Here is a 16,637-nt window from a genome sequence, read left to right as displayed (position 1 = left end):
GGAAAGAAACTGCCATCATCGTTACCTGGTCTGGCCTACGTGTGATTCCATACTCACAGCAATGTGGTTGACTTTAAACTGCTTTCTGGACAATTAGGGATGGACAATAAATGCTGCCTAGCCAGCAAAGCTTTCATCCCGTGAATGAATAAAAAATATAGTTAGACAGACTGCCAAGTTCCACCTCTGTAAAACCATTCAGCTTACCCCTACCTCAGCTCAACAGCTGCTGAAATACTCAACTTTATTTTTCAATCTCAAGACTTGACTACTCAACTACCCCAACTCGCCTCCCAAGGTCACCCCTCCAAACTCAAGACTTCATACAAAACTACACTGCCCATGGCTTAACTTGCACAAAGTCCTCTTCATCGATTAACCCTTATCTTGTTGATTTGCAGTGACTTCAATGTAGCGATATTTCAATTTTTAAATTCACAAACTTGTTTACAAATTGACCTACTGTTTTATTAACTTGCCAAACTTGCTCCCCACCTTTCAATCTCTAATCTTTGCCAGCTCCACGCTACTTAGATATCTGTGTTCCATAAATTCAATTCTTCAACATCCGATTTTAATTGCTCCAGCAAAATGTTGCAGTGCCACATGTCGCATTAGCCCTCGCTTTCGCCTCACCTCCCTCCTTAGAAGACGTCTTTGTTGAACTCCTTTAAGATACTTCTGAAAATCTCGTGCTTTGTCCAATTACTTATCATAATATCTCCTGACATGAATTGGTTTCATTTTGTTCTATACTTCTTCAATGAAGCACCATAGACTGTTTTATTCTATTAGAAGGTGCTATACAAATGCATTTTTTTGTTGATGATGTAACTATCTTAGTAGCAAGGGAGTATTTGATCAAGGAGAAGGATCACTTTATACTTTAAGATTAGGGATGCTGGTGGAAACTTAAAATTTTTCTACACCAAAACACTGTATTAGCAGCAAGCATAAGGTACAATGCGACTAGATATTAGTTAAACCTCTATACTTTTTAAGATATAAACTTGAAGACCATTCACTTAATCAGTGCAAGTTGGTTTCCACACACTCTCCTCCAGCATTTCCATTCCAATTATTTGAGTGAGATGGGCAAATTAGGAATAAACTCAGTATTAATTTGAGCTCTGGCACCAGCAAACTATCCAAAGTCACAGGACAGTAGAAAAGGACATTTAAGCAATTAACAAAGTGCTCTCAGATAATAAGAACGCTACATTGCAGCTGTGTCCTTTAAAAAGAGGTAGCTGCAGGAGTGATACTGCCAATGTAACGCACTTACCCCTTTATATGCCCCACAGTGGAATTTAACTGCCTTCTTCCTTTGTGGAAAAAAATCCTTAGTTGAAGAGCTTGTCCAAAAGATCCTAGGAGGCAGTCATTCCCACGTAGCAAACAGCCACAGTTCACCGACATCATGTGGAATGTTCCTTGCGCAGTAAGCCCAGGCACGCCGTAGTTGGTCTGTTTTACCATCTGACTGAGATTACCGTTCCCTTTTAAATGCGAAGCCCTCCAAGTTTTGCTGTGTTAATAGAAAAAGACTTCGCTGAGGACCCCCACGGAGCAGCACTTCAACATAGGGATTTTCCACAAAGCTAGAAAGTAGTTTAAAGATGACATGATGTGGGGCACACAAAAGTATAAAGACTTCGGAATTCAAAGTAGCCCTCCCTCAGGTTACAGAGCCTCAGTCTACTTACACTACATGGATTTATAACAGTGACAAATTCAAAAAAAAGGACTAATCTTACTATGAAGAGAATCAAATGTATGTTTACCTGATCAGTGGGGATTTTGGTTTCTTGTGAAACTGCCTCCCGGAGTTTGGCCACTGTACCTGACAGTGGAACAGCTACTCCAATTCGCATGCAATGTGAACATTTTCCTTCATAAACCACAGTGATATTTAATGGCCTGTAAAACAAAATGTATCCAAGATTAATTTGGAGCTCTACACTGACTTCTGGATCTAGACAAAATAACTCAAACACAAAGTCATTGTTGAGAAAAATAAATGAGAACAGAAAGCCAGCACTCATTTCACCCTGTCCCCAAACTATGCTTCTCCCTGCTCCCATGTAATCTATTCCTATCTACCTTCTGTTTTTAGTTTAATGTCTTATCCTCTCAATGCTGGTAGCCTGGAGATCTACAATCGTTGTTGCCACTGGTTGTCATCTGACTCAACGTACTTGAGGTATTCTAGCACTTGATGGTATGAAGTGGTCTGGTCAGCAACAAATTGGGAAAAACAAAGTAATTTAAATCAAGGCTTAAAGTTACCAATCCCACATGGCATTAAACTGTAGCTCAGTGCCCTTCTCTATACTACATTAACACCACCTGTAAAGACAAAATAGTGTTTGACATTAATATGTACATTCTTGCTGGAAAGGTTGTGTTGAATAAAAGAACATAGCTAAACGAGGACTACACACACAGTTACTTCACAGAGAGCAAATATATCAACTAAATTACAGCCACTCCTTTAGCATAAAGAATAAAATCTATTTAAAATAGTGCCCCAAATCAAGTGCTCCATATTTCATTACTTTACAGAAATTTTTAAAAGTAGTGGCCTTGAAATTACAACATGCACTGTTCTGGCATGTAAACGCTGAACTACTCACATTCCCCATTAACACACTTTCGGATAATGGTTGTTAAAATAGTAGAGGAAGGAATTTCACAAATCCATTAACCCATCTGGCATTTGAGAAATGCACTGTCAATTATATACCATTTTTCTTGTACAGGAGATTTGCTTTCAGCCTATTTACACGATCGGCTCAAACAGTGCCGACACAAATTCTCTAAAACATCTCCAGAGACTGACAGACTGTCAAAGGCTGCAAAATTAGCTCAACATGCTCCATTCGTAACTGTAAATAGCACACAATTTTACTTATGATTAGACAGTGGCATAACCACACGGAAGGGCACATTTTGGCATACATTATGTTCTCTCAACTACTAAGCTGATGTTACTGCAAGCCAGTCTGATAAAAAGCTGAAAAGTGTTGTATAGTCCAGAGTGAGCCAGTCAGATGAATATCAGCATTCAAAGTGACATTTCCCTTCGTCACTGCAGCTTAAAATGCCATTTTCCAAATACCAACATCCACTGACAGCTGGTCCATGGGTTATCGAATGTTACACTACACATTCATACAAGTCTCAGGTGACTGTCTGTGTGGAGTCTGCACATTCTCCCCGTGTCTGTGTGGATTTCTCCAGGTACTCCGGTTTCTTCCCACAGTCCAAAGATGTGCAGGTTAGGTGGAATGGCCATGCTAAATTGCCCATAGTGTCCAGGGATGTGCAGATTGGATGTATTAGCCATGAGAAATGCAGTGTTACAGGAGCAGGGTAGGGGGGTGAGTCTGGGTGGAATGCTCTTCGGAGAGTCGGTGTGGACTTGTTGGACAGAATGGCCTGTTACCACAACGTAAGGATTCTATTCTATTCACAAAGTCAAAGGGGTCAAGAAAGCACAACATCATAGAACAATGACTTGTGTGCCTGGGATTTTTCATAAGCTCAGAGGGTCCAGGAGGTACGGGTCAGCCTGCGAGTGTCATAGTTCAGACTGGCACCTACTTGAGTATGAGCTGAGATTACCTGCCCACCCGAAATGCCAATAAATTCCCAACTGAGATTAAGAAACAAAAACAAATATCTCTGTTTGCTCATTAAGTGGGGCTCCTTACACTGGTCAGCACTTGGAGCTCTGACCAGGAGTGTACATTCTTGTATCCGGATGCAATGGTGGCAGTCAGTTAAGTAACTCAATAGAGAAAGCAGCTCCACAAATATCTTCCCTCTCAATGATGGGAGAGCTTTTGCACATGTGTTAGGTTAAGTAAGGTTGAAGAGTTTGCAACAATCATCAGTGAGAAGTACCAAACGGATGACCCACCTTGGCTATCTTCAGCGGACCCCAGCATCACAGATGCCAGTCTTCAACAAATTCAATAAATTTCACATGATATCCAGAAAAAGACACAGCCTATAAAGTGGCCAAGAGCACTGGGAAATCAGAAGATTGGGAAGGCTACAGAAACAACCAGAGGATAACAAAGAGCGAAATAAGGAAGGAGAGGATCAAATATGAAGGTAGGCTAGCCAGTAACAGTAGAAATGATAATAAAAATTTCTTTCAATACATAAGAAACAAATGAGAGGTAGAAGTAGACATTGGGCCACTCCAAATTTTTGCTGGAAGGCTAGTGATGGGAGATGAGGAAATAGCTGAAGAACTTAAGTACTTTGCGTCAGTATTCACAGTGGAAGACATGAGTAATATCCCAACAATTAAGGTGAGCCGGGGGCAGAGTTGAGTATGGTGGGCATTACAAAAGAGAAAGTGCTAGAAAAGCTAAAAGGTCTAAAAATTGATAAATCTCCTGGCCCGGATGGGCTACATCCTAGAGTTCTGAGGGAGGTGGCTGAGGAAACAGCAAAGGCTTGAGTTGCCATCTTTCAAAAGTCACTGGAGTCAGGGTAAGTCCCAGATGATTGGGAAATTGCTGTTGTAACCCCCTTGTTTAAGAAAGGATCAAGACAAAAGATGGAAAATTACAGGCCGATTCGCCTAACCTCGGTTGTTGGTAAAATTCTGGAATACATCGCTAAGGATGAGATTTCTAAATTCTTGGAAGCGCAGGGTGGGATTCGAACAAGTCAGCATGGATTTAGTAAGGGGAGGTCGTGCCTGATAAACCGGTTAGAATTCTTTGAAGAGCTAACAAGAAGGTTAGACCAGGGAAACCCAGTGAATGTTATCTATCTAGACTTCCAAAAGGCCTTTGATAAGGTGCCTCACGGGAGGCTGCTGAGTAAGGTGAGGGCTCATGGGGTTTGAGGTGAGCTACGGGCATGGATTGAGGATTGGCCGTCTGACAGAAGGCAGAGAGTTGGGATAAAAGGCTCTTTTTTGAAATGGCAACCAGTGGCAAGTGGTGTCCCGCAGGGTTCAGTGTTGGGACCGCAGCTGTTCATTTTATATATTAGCAATCTGGATGAAGGGACGGGGGGCATTCTGGCGAAGTTTGCCAATGATACGAAGTTAGGTGGACTGGCAGGTAATACTGTGGAGGTGGAGAGGCTGCAGAAAGATTTGGACAGTTTAGGAGAGTGGCCCAGGAAATGGCTGGTGAAATTCAACGTGAGCAAATGCGAGGTCTTGCACTTTTGGAAAAAAAGAATACGGGCGTGGGCTATTTTCTAAAACGGTGAGAAAATTCATAAAGCCGAAGTACAAAGGGATCTGGGAGTGCTAGTCCAGGATTCTCTAAAGGTTAACTTGCAGGTATAGTCCATGATTAAGAAAGCGAATGTAATGTTGTTGTTTATCTCAAGAGGGTTGGAATATAAAACAGGGATGGGCTTCTGAGACTTTATAAAGCTCTAGTTAGGCTCCATTTAGAATACTGTGTCCAATTTTGGGCCCCACACCTCAAGAAGGACATACTGGCACTGGAGCGAGTCCAGCGGAGATTCACACGGATGATTCCTGGAATGGTAGGCCTAACATACGGTGAACAGCTGAGGATCCTGGGATTTTATTCATTACAGTTTAGGAGGTGGAGGGGAGATCTAAGAGAAACTCACAAGATAATGTGTGGCTTAGAAAGTGTGAATGCTGGGAAGAAGTTTCCGTTAGGCGGGGAGACTAGGACCCATAGGCACAGCCTTAGAATTAGAGGGGGTCAATTTAGAACGGAAATGAGGAGACATTTCTTCAGCCACAGAGTGGTGGGCCTGCGGAATTCATTGCTACGGACTGCAGTGGAGGCCGGGACGTTAAATGTCTTCAAGGCAGAGATCGATAAATTCTTGATCCCGCAAGGAATTAAAAGCTACGGGGAGAGTGCAGGGAAGTGGAGTTGAAATGCCCATCAGCCGTGATTAAATGGCAGAGTGGATTCAATGGGCCGGATGGCCTTACTTCCACTCCTATGTCTTATGGTCTTATTACAAGTGTACCGTCACCAATGGACTGCAGTGTTTCAAGATGGTATCTCACTACTATCATAAAGAGTCACTACGGATGGACGATAAATGTTGGTCCAATCAGTAACACCCACATCCCATCCATGAATTAAAATACAGTAAACCCTCTTTTAGCTGGCACCTTACAAATTGGCACTCTTGGTAAAATGTGCAAAAATTATATACCTCAAATATTGTAAAGTTTATTATTCCATCCAATTGTTAGTTCTTTAAATTTATGTATCACAATGTAAATATACCTGTTGCTCAATCAAACGGCCATGCAAAATATCAACAGTTGCTTAAATTTCCAGTCAATTTCTTCTCAAATACCACAATCTATCATGATATCCAAGAGGTCAGTTGAGGATACATGTGTCTCTGCTGGTAAATTTTATATAAGGCAAAGCTGCATTATTATTTATGTGATTTAAACAGCGACATGTATACCCCATGCATTACGTTTCCATTACTATTAGTGTGTATTTTTGATAATGTGGACTTTTTTGTTACGTAGAATATTTGATCAACCAGCAGACACCTGGTCCCATAGGTGGCAGTTAATACATGTTTGCTGTACGTACATCTAGCGCACAGACCAAAATTATTTCACAGTGCTGTGGCTAGTTTATTAGAGCTACACAGTCCTCATCATTCACTCAATGTCAAAAAGCAGCACATAAACAGACAACAGGCTATTTTAAAACTTGAACTGAAGTCTGGCTCAAGACCATAACTTTGGACAGTATTTCAATACATTCCTCAGACATCCTTTCCATTACTGAGGCGGAACATTTGCTCAATTGCAGAAAGTTGGCCAAAATCTCTTGTGAAGTTGTGAGCAAAGATTATTACATACGCATTAACAAAGAATCCAAAATAAAGCACTGCAGATTTCTAACAGGATTGTCACTCTCACGGTGGATGCCATTTCAGTGTTGGGACATTATCTCACTCAATCCAACAATGCTGTGATAGTCATGCTAATATGTCACTATGTGGGAGGCAAGATTGGGAGATCTGCAGTCAACACAAAAATTGGCCAGGTAATTGATAGTGAGGAGGATGGCTGTTGAGTGCAGGAACATAACAGTTTGGTTGAGTGGGTGGGAAAAGTGGAAAATTAGAATTTAATCCTTAGTAGTCTGAGGCTATTTATGCATTTGGGGACAGCAAACAAAACAAAGAAATGTACAATAAACAGGTCGAACTGGAAGACCTTAGAATGCATGGGCAGAGGTCCCGGGAAAGTGACAGGACAGGTGAACAAGGTGATGAAGGCGGCATCTGGGATGTTCGCTCATTAGGTGAGGCACTGAACAAACAACAGCAAAGATGTAATGTGGAACTATACTGGATAGTGGTTAGGCCAGAGTGGTGGTCAATAAGCTACAGGAAGGACATACTGCTGTAGAGAAGCATATGTGTGAGAGAGAATGACAGTGAGTTTGAGCAGGCACGAGTGTGTGCGTTGAGTGCGGGAGGACCTTAATCAAGCAGCAGGAATACAATGTACAGGGAAGACCTATTTTACCTAGCATACGTCATTACCAGAGAACACAGATTTTGTATTGATTGATAGGAGGATTAAAGTGGTCATGAGGAAAAACCTTTTCACCCTGAATGTGCTGAATGTCTGGAATTCACTCCTCAGTTTGTAGGTTGAGGCAGAAACTCTCAACTCATTTAAAAGAAACTTGTAGTTGCAACTGGAAGGCTACAGACCAGATGCTGGTAAATGGAATTAGGATGGGCAAATAGTTTAATCAAGCGGCACAGACATAAAATGTCTAAATAACCTTCTTATGCTGTAACTACAGTTCCATGCCTCGCAGATTGGATGAAGGACTCGTGAAATACCACCATGCAGCTTCTGCAAAATGGGCAAGATTCATACTTTAAAGCTGACTGCACTGTTATGGACAATTACTTTCCAAAATGCTTCACCTTCCCCTCAGTATTCTGAAGGAACTGTAGCGCATTTCTAACACCTGTTTGTTCTCGCCTTGAAATCAGTTCACCTTAGATTTCCAAGCACCTTTCAAAATCTGGGCAAGCATCCTCTTCAGTAATTCCCAATAAGAAGTGTATCATATCTACTTCATTTATCAAAGTTAATATCTACTCAATAGCGATGTGTTCTGCTGTCTTTTACAGATTTTATTTAAAATGCTTTTAAGCACCTTCAATGTGATGAAACATCCAAAAGTAGTTCACAGATGTGCTTTCAGACAGATTGACACTGAGCATAGCAGATATTTATACAGGTGACTTAAACTTTAGGGGACTTTCAATTTAGTCTTACGAAGAGAGGGAAAGGGAATGAAAGGAGAGAGATGGAGACTTTTACTGAGGGAATTCCAGAATTTACATCAGGGTTTCCTCCAGGTGCTCCTGTTTCCTCCCACAGTCCAAAGATGTGCAGGCTAGGTGGATCGGCCATGCTAAATTGCCCGTAGTGTTCAGGGGTGTGTGGGTTATCGGGGTTGGGTCTGGGTGGGATGCTCCAAAGGGCAGTGTGGACTTGTTGGGCCGAAGGGCCTGTTTCCACACTGTAGGGAATCTAATCTAATCTAATTTAACCTAAAAATAGGAAGCAATGTCAATGGTGCAAAAGGAAGGAGGCGATGGAACAATTTTTACACAACTAGTGACCATCTACTTTGGTCTGTAATGCAGAAATTGATATTTTGGCAAAAAGAAAATCAGCCAACAGGGTCAATTCCTTTAACATGAATGAATAGAATAAGGCACAATACTTCTAAGTACTAGCAGGAGAGTCTGAAATTCAAACAGCATTCCTGAAGTTGACAGCTTCACTTCAGTCTCATTTTATTTGATGCCATGGGAGAAAAAAAAGTCTCAACCCAATACACTTAAACATGGTAACACAAATTCATAATTTCAGATTGCTTCTAACATTCAATATCAGCTTGGCTTGTTACTTTTATAAATTCACAATTAGAGATGTTTAGATACAATTTTAAAACAAAAAGATACATCAATTCCTCTCCAATAGCCAACTAGCATCTGAAGAAAAAGCAAAGTAGAAATTGTTGATGAAACTAAGCAGGTCTGGCAGCAACTGGGTTCTGACAAAGAATCACTGACTGTCTCAGAGCCACTGGATTCAAAACAGTAACTGTTTTCTTCCACAGATTCTACCAGACATGCTGAGTTTCTCTTGCAATTTCAGTTCTGGTTTTGAGATCTCCAGCATTTGTAATTCTTTGTTTTATTTTAGCATCTGAAAGATCTGTACTGAGTGCAGCTGAAGTTAATACTTTGGTGTTGGCCTTTGTCATTAATCAAGAAATAATTAGTCACGAATTGCTGAGTTCACTCCTCCACAATTTACAGCGAGGCTTTCACTGTATTTAAAATGCTCTCAACACCAACTGCTTTTAAAATAACACTTCAAATTTGCTGGCAGCCCCAAAGCTCACTGCTGATTCACTTACAAAAAAAATGCTAAATTCCCTGTCTTGACAACTTCCAAATTATTAGAAAATGGCTTTTCTAAACTTTCAAATGTCCTCCACACCTCTCTCCACCTTTCTTCCACTCCTTAAGACAATCCTTAAAACTCCAATCATCAAGCTCTTCGTCATCTCACAGAATCATAGAATCCCCACAGTGTGGAAACAAACCCTTCGGCCCAACAAGTCCACACCAACCCTCACACATCCCACCCAGCCCCATCCCCCTATACCCCATCTGATCTCATTTCACTAGGGGCTTCACTAACATTAGGCTCAGAGTTACATATCATTTCAGTGTTCTAGGTGAACCTAAGAAATAGATTAACACACCAATGGAAGACATCAAACTTGACAATATTCCTCCATGAAGTTGTCTGACAGGTTACATTTCTTTATTGTAATCTTCTGGGGTACTTGTAATATAATCACAACAGAAACTTGGAGTAGATTAGCCTTTGAAAGAATTCACTGTTACTGACCTTCGGATAATTAATTAAATCAACAGGCTCTAAAAGCAAATGATATCTGTTTCATTACAACTTTTTAATTACAATTCCATCTAAAATTGGTATCAGTCATCAATTATGAAACTGTGAAACATTCACATTACCTTAACAGATTGCTCCTAGGTTTTCGGAGTGTATCAAATACAAAGAAAATGTGAAGAACAGCATTACAGCCAGAAATGTGGTCAGTATTTCAGTGGAAAGTGAGGATGGATAAGCAAGAGAATGTGCACACAGCTTAAATTCTAATAAACATTCTCCACTTCTTTCAAAAGGGCACAGTTGCCATCACTTCCCAGAACTGAAGTACAGCCATGCAAATGTGGATGTGAGGAACTCTCTCGTTATAGTGAATGCATACAACAATCCCAAAAAATCCGATCACACGTATGGTGCAACACAACGGTGTTCAAGACAAGAATTTACATTTATATAGCTCTCTACTACATAAAACCTTCCAGGCCACTTCACAGGAATGTCAAACAAAAACTGACATCAAGCCTCGTCAGGAGATAGTAGGACTGATGATCAAAAATATATCAGATATAATAGGAACGGCAGATGCTGGAGAATCTGAAGAATGGTCTAGGCCCGAAACATCAGCCTTCCTGCTCCTCTGATGCTGCTTGGCCTGCTGTGTTCATCCAACTCTACACCTTGTTATCTCTGATGATCAGGAGATTGTTGTTCAAGGCTTTAACCAATCTTAAAAAGGAGGACAGAGGCAGAGAGATTTAGGGAGGGAATTCTAGCACTTGATGCTTCAGTCACCGAAGGCAGTCACCAACAGTAAAACAGGGATAATGAGATACACAAGAAAGCAGAATTGGAGAGCCACAGAACCCTAAGATTTGTAGGGCCAGGGCAAGTTAGATGTAGAGAGAAAAAACCCATAGAAAGATACAAAAACAAGGTTCGGTTTTTTTTAAAAAAAGAGGCACTGGCTCCTCGTCTAGCAATGGACCATTAGACGACAAAATTTCCAATTTTTTTTACAGCATTATAGCATGAAATAAAGCTAAGAAGCAAGTTGCTCAAGGAAAGAAACTGGTGATCAAAACAGTGCTAAAATTCAATTTGCATAATATAAACAAAGCATAATCAGAGGCACACAGGTGTAGAGAACTAAATTATCAATTTTTTTGTACTGAGGCAACAAGAAAATAGGGGTGAATTTTAATCTAAATCATCCAGATTCTAGCAGGATTGAAATCTGCGTTTCAACTCAATTAAAGTCAGCAAGTAGTATTGTCGATCACCAGTGTTTCATCTAAACCCAGTTTACTGCCCAGAGAGAAAGTCAGGATTATATCTATGAATTTCTAACTGTTAAGAATGTACCAAGATAGAATCAGTTGTCTTGTTTCACTGATGCAATTGGAGTCCTGGTACACACAAATAAAAAATGAGTTGGCTGCATGGCCAACAGTGAAGAGAGAAGTTTCCAAAATGCATTTTTTTTCCAAAATGAGCAAGTAAGGTCCCCGAGCCTCATAATTTCAACCCTTCATAAATTCCCCAGCATGGGAAAGACTGCATTCTGACTAATCAAGATTAATCAGTCAGGGTCCAGGTTTCCCCAATTCAATTGCAGAGTCTAGCAAAGCAATCTTCTTCATCAGATTAGAAACCCATTCATGTACAAAATGATCTGTACACATGGGATGACTCTTGACACTATCTGCCCTTCACACTGCTACTCTCCCTGACTATATTTAGATGAGTCTTCTACTAAAATTACTCTATGATTCTCAGTCTTCTTAAATTTCTTTGCAAATCTGATCCTCTACATGTTAAAGCAAGTCAATGCTTCAGATGGAGGCTTCAAGATATTTTGAGCAGAATTCTCCCCCTTACTTTATTATGTCTGAGATGTACTTCATTGACTAGAAAATGTTCTGGGACATTCAGAGGTCAGGAAAGGTGCTGGATTAATGCAAGTTATTTATTTCTCCGAGAACCAATTACTAACACAGTTATGCAAACCTACTGCATTCTAGGGTGAAGGTGAAGAGCCAGAGGTGGTGGCGCATGTCGGCATCAATGATGTCGGGAAGAAGAGGAGGGACATTCTGCAGCGGGACTTCATAGAACTCTGAAGAAGGCTGAAAAACAGGACTTCCACGGTAGTAATCTCCAGTTTGCTTCCAGTTCCTTGGGCTGGAGAGGGTAGGAACAGGGAGATAATGGACTTGAATGTGTGGCTGAGGAACTGGTGCAGAAAACAAGGATTCAAATTCTTGGATCACTGGGGTACGTTTTGCGGTAAGGATAAATTGTACAAGAGGGACGGGTTGCACCTTAATACGTGGGGTACCAGCATTCTGGCAGGCAAGTTTGCCACTGCAACGCAGGTGTGTTTAAACTAAGTAGTTGGGGGGAGGGGACATACTGGAAATGTAAGAAGGAAGTTAAAGGGAAAGTGAAAATAAGAGAAGTAAGAAAAAACAACAGAATCAACCGAGCAGAAAACTCAAGAAGGGTTCATACAGAATGGTCAGGTGAAATAGGGATTGATAAGAAGGGTGAGGGGAGTAACAAGTTAAAAATATTATATATGAATGCACGAAGCAAAAGAAATAAGGTGGATGAGCTTGAGGCTCCGTTGGAAATTGGCAGGTACGATGTTGTGGGGATAACTGAGACATGGCTTCAATGGGGAAGGCTCTGGAAAATAAATATTCAAGGCTACACGTGCTATCGGAAGGACAGGCTGATGGGCAGAGGGGGTGGGGTGGCCCTGTTAGTGAGGAATGATATTCAGTCGTGTGTGTGTGTGTGTGTGTGTGTGTGTGTGTGTGTGTGTGTGTGGGGGGGGGGGGGGGGGGTGGACACGACAAAGAATCAGGAGATGTAGAGTCAGTATGGATAGAGTTGAGGAATTCTAAGGGTAGAAAGACCCTAATGGGAATTATCTATAGGCCCCCAAACAGTAGTCTGGATATAGGATGTAAGTTGAATCAGGAGTTGAAATTGGCCTGTCGCAAAGGTATTACTACAGTTGTAATGGGGGATTTCAACATGTGGGTAGACTAGGAGAATCAGGATGGTACTGGACCCCAAGAAACGGAGTTTGTGGAGTGCCTCCGAGATGGATTCTTGGAACAGCTGGTACTGGAGCCTACCAGGGAGAAGGCAATTCTGGATCTGGTGTTGTGCAATGAACTGGATTTGATCAGGGACCTCAAAGTAAAGGAGCCATTAGGAGGTAGTGACCACCATATGATAAGTTAAGTTTTAATCTGCAGTTTGAGAGGGAGAAGGTAGAATCGGAAGTGCCAGTATTGCAGTTGAACAAAGGGAACTGTGGAGCTATGAGGAAGGAGCTGGCCAAAGTTCAGTGGTACATTACCCTAGCAGGGATGGCAGCAGAACAACAATGGCAGGTATTTCTGGATATAATGCAGAAGGTGCAGGATTAGTTCATTCCACAGAGGAAGAAAGATCCTAAGGGGAGGCAGGGGCGGCCGTGGCTGATGAGGGAAGTTAACGACTGTAGAAAGATAAAAAAGAAGTAGTATAACATAGCAAGGATGAGCAGTAAGCCAGAGGACTGGGAAAGTTTAAGAGCAACAGAGGATAACTAAAAAGGCAATACGTGGAGAAAAATAAGGTACGAAGGCACACTGGCCAAAAATATAAAAGGAGGATAGTAAAAGCTTTTTTCGGTATGTGAAAAGAAAAAAGATGGTTAAGACTAAAATTGGGCCCTTGAGGACACAAAACAGGTGAATTTATGATGGGGAACAAGGAAATGGCAGAAGAGTTGAATAGGTACTTTGGATCTGTCTTCACTAGGGAAGACACAAGCAATCTCCCAGATGTTATAGTGGCTGAAGGACCTAGGATAATTAATGAACTGAAGGGAATTTATATTAGGCAGGAAATGGTGTTGGATAGATTGTTAGGTCTGAAGGCTGATAAGTCCCCAGGACCTGATGGTCTGCATCCCAGGGTACTTAAGGAGGTGGCTCTAGAAATCATGCATGTATTGGTAATTATTTTCCAATGTTCTGTAGATTCAGGATCAGTTCCTGCGGATTGGAGGGTGGCTAATGTTGTCCCACTTTTCAAGAAAGGAGGGAGAGAGAAAACAGGGAATTATAGACCGGTTAGCCTGACGTCAGTGGTGGGAAAGATGCTGGAGTCAATTATAAAAGATGAAATTACAATTCGTTTGGATAGCAGTAACAGGATAGGTCAGAGTCAGCATGGATTTACGAAGGGGAAATCGTGCTTGACTAATCTTCTGGAATTTTTTGAGGATGCAACTATGAAGATGGACAAGGGAGAGCCAGTGGATGTAGTGTACCTGGACTTTCAGAAAGCCTTTGATAAAGCCCTGCATAGGAGATTGGTGAACAAGATTAGGGCACATGGTACTGGGGGCAAAATACTGGCTTGGATTGAAAATTGGTTGGCTGACAGGAAACAAAGAGTAGTGATAAACGTGTCCCTTTCGGAACGGCAGGCGGTGACCAGTGGGGTACCACAAGGTTCGGGGCTGGGACCGCAGCTATTTACAATATACATTAATGATATAGATGAAGGCATTAAAAGTAATATCAGCAAATTTGCTGATGACACAAAGCTGGGTGGCAGGGTGAAATGTGAGGAGGATGTTATGAGAATACAGTGTGACTTGGACAGGCTAGGTGAGTGGACGGATGCATGGCAGATGCAGTTTAATGTGGATAAATGTGTGGTTATACACTTTGGTGGCAAGAACAGGAAGGCAGATTACTATCTAAATGGAGTAAAGTTAGGTAAAAGGGAAGTTCAACAAGATCTGGGAGTTCTTGTACATCAGTCAATGAAAGCAAGCATGCAGGTACAGCAGGCAGTGAAGAAAGCTAATAACATGCTGGCCTTCATAACAAGAGAAATTGAGTATAGGAGCAAAGAGGTCCTTCTGCAGCTGTACAGGGCCCTGGTGAGACCAGACCTGGAGTACTGTGTGCAGCTTTGGTCACCAAATTTGAGGAAGGACATTCTGGCTATTGAGGGAGTGCAGCGTAGGTTCAGGAGGTCAATTCCCAGAATGGCGGGACTATCATATGTTGAAAGATTGGAGCTACTGGGCTTGTATACGCTTCAGTTTAGGAGGATGAGAGGGGATCTGATAGAGATGTATAAGATTATTAAGGGATTGGACAATCTGGAGGCAGGAAGTATGTTTCCGTTGATGGGTGAGTCCAGAGCCAGAGGACACAGTTTAAAAATAAGAGGTAGGCCATTTAGAACAGAGTTGAGGAGAAACATCTTCACCCAGAGAGTGGTGGATATATGGAATGCACTGCCCCAGAAGGCAGTGGAGGCCAAGTCTCTGGATAGTTTCAAGAAAGAGATAAATAGAACTCTTAAAGGTAGTGGAATCAAGGGTTATGGGGATAAGGCAGGAACAGGACACTGATTGTGGATGATCAGCCATGATCATAATGAATGGTGGTGCCGGCTCGAAGGGCCGCATGGCCTACTCCAGCACCTATTGTCTATTGTCTATCAGTTACCAACAATCAACATTCAGCAATTGATTTCCAATTTCTGATTTCCAGTTAAGGTTTCCATTTTCAAACTATAAACGTTCAAGACAGGTTCTGCCCAGGAGCTCGCAATATCAGAATAGAATGGACAATGTACATCTGAATCATCTGTAAGCTGTATTTTTTGAAAGGAAACATAAATCTGGTCATTGCACAACCAGGCTGCATAGTATTCATTATTCCAAACAAATAAATATGAGAAACAGGGTACATGAAAATCCAAACATGGCATTCTTTCATCTAAACATCCATACATGCATAGGAATTAGGAGCAGGAATAAGCCATTCAGCCCTTTGAGCCTGCTCCAACATTCAGTAATTTCACAGCTGATCCGAGTAGAACATCAGATCTGCATTCATGTCTGCCATAATAAACTTTCGTCTCCCCTTGCTTAACAAGAACTCTTCTACATCTGCCTTAAAAAAAATTCCAAGACCTCTACTTGCTTCACCATTCCATTGAGAGAGAGTTCCAAGATTCATGACCTTCAGAGGAAAGAAAATGTTACTCTCGTCCTAAATTCTCCCAAAATGGAAAAGAACAATCGAGTCAATTCTCACTCTTACATACTCAAGCAGACAAAAGTCTAGCCTACACAATCTTTCCTCATTAGGCAACCAGCATTCCACGTTATTAGTTTGGCAACGCTTTTCTGAACTTCCTCCAATGCATTTAAATCATGCCTTAAATAAGGTGACCAAATTCAGTGATCAGAGACAACAGGGTGTGTGGCAGTGAAGGGGATCCTCAATTCAGGAATGGACGAGCCTCAGCTCTTGACCCTGTCCAAAACATATGAGGTACTTGGTCCCAGTGAGGTGGGGGAAAAGAGCTGTAGGGAGGATGAGTCAGCTGACCACTACACTGTGGTACAGGAGGCCATGCAAGAGGAGGGAGTAAATAGACTAGTGGCATTTGTAGCGGACTCAATAATTAGGAGATTGATAGCATTCTTTGTAAGCAGGATCGAGAGTACCCACATGGTGTGTTGTCTGCTCGGTGCCAGGGTAAGGGACATTCCACAGTCCAAAGATGTGCAGGTTAGGTGGATTGGCTATGCTAAAATTGTCCATAGTGTCTAGGATGGGAAATGCAAAGATGACAG

The 16,637-nt window shown here is 41.6% G+C and overlaps 1 protein-coding gene across 1 annotated transcript in view; it reads right to left on the bottom strand.

Annotated features, from left to right (window-relative positions):
• Positions 1-16,637, bottom strand: part of usp31 (ubiquitin specific peptidase 31) — a 121,925-nt gene that overhangs the window by 50,273 nt on the left and 55,015 nt on the right. Inside the window, exon 5 of the mRNA XM_048552168.2 lies at positions 1,785-1,920. Coding sequence (XP_048408125.1) covers positions 1,785-1,920 — 136 coding nt within the window. The remainder of the gene's footprint in view (positions 1-1,784; positions 1,921-16,637) is intronic.

The sequence above is a fragment of the Stegostoma tigrinum genome, chromosome 23, assembly GCF_030684315.1.
Source record: "Stegostoma tigrinum isolate sSteTig4 chromosome 23, sSteTig4.hap1, whole genome shotgun sequence".
Lineage (NCBI taxonomy): Eukaryota > Metazoa > Chordata > Chondrichthyes > Orectolobiformes > Stegostomatidae > Stegostoma > Stegostoma tigrinum.
The sequence above is the reverse complement of the archived record's forward strand: the minus strand, read 5'-3'. Positions and strand labels throughout refer to the sequence as shown.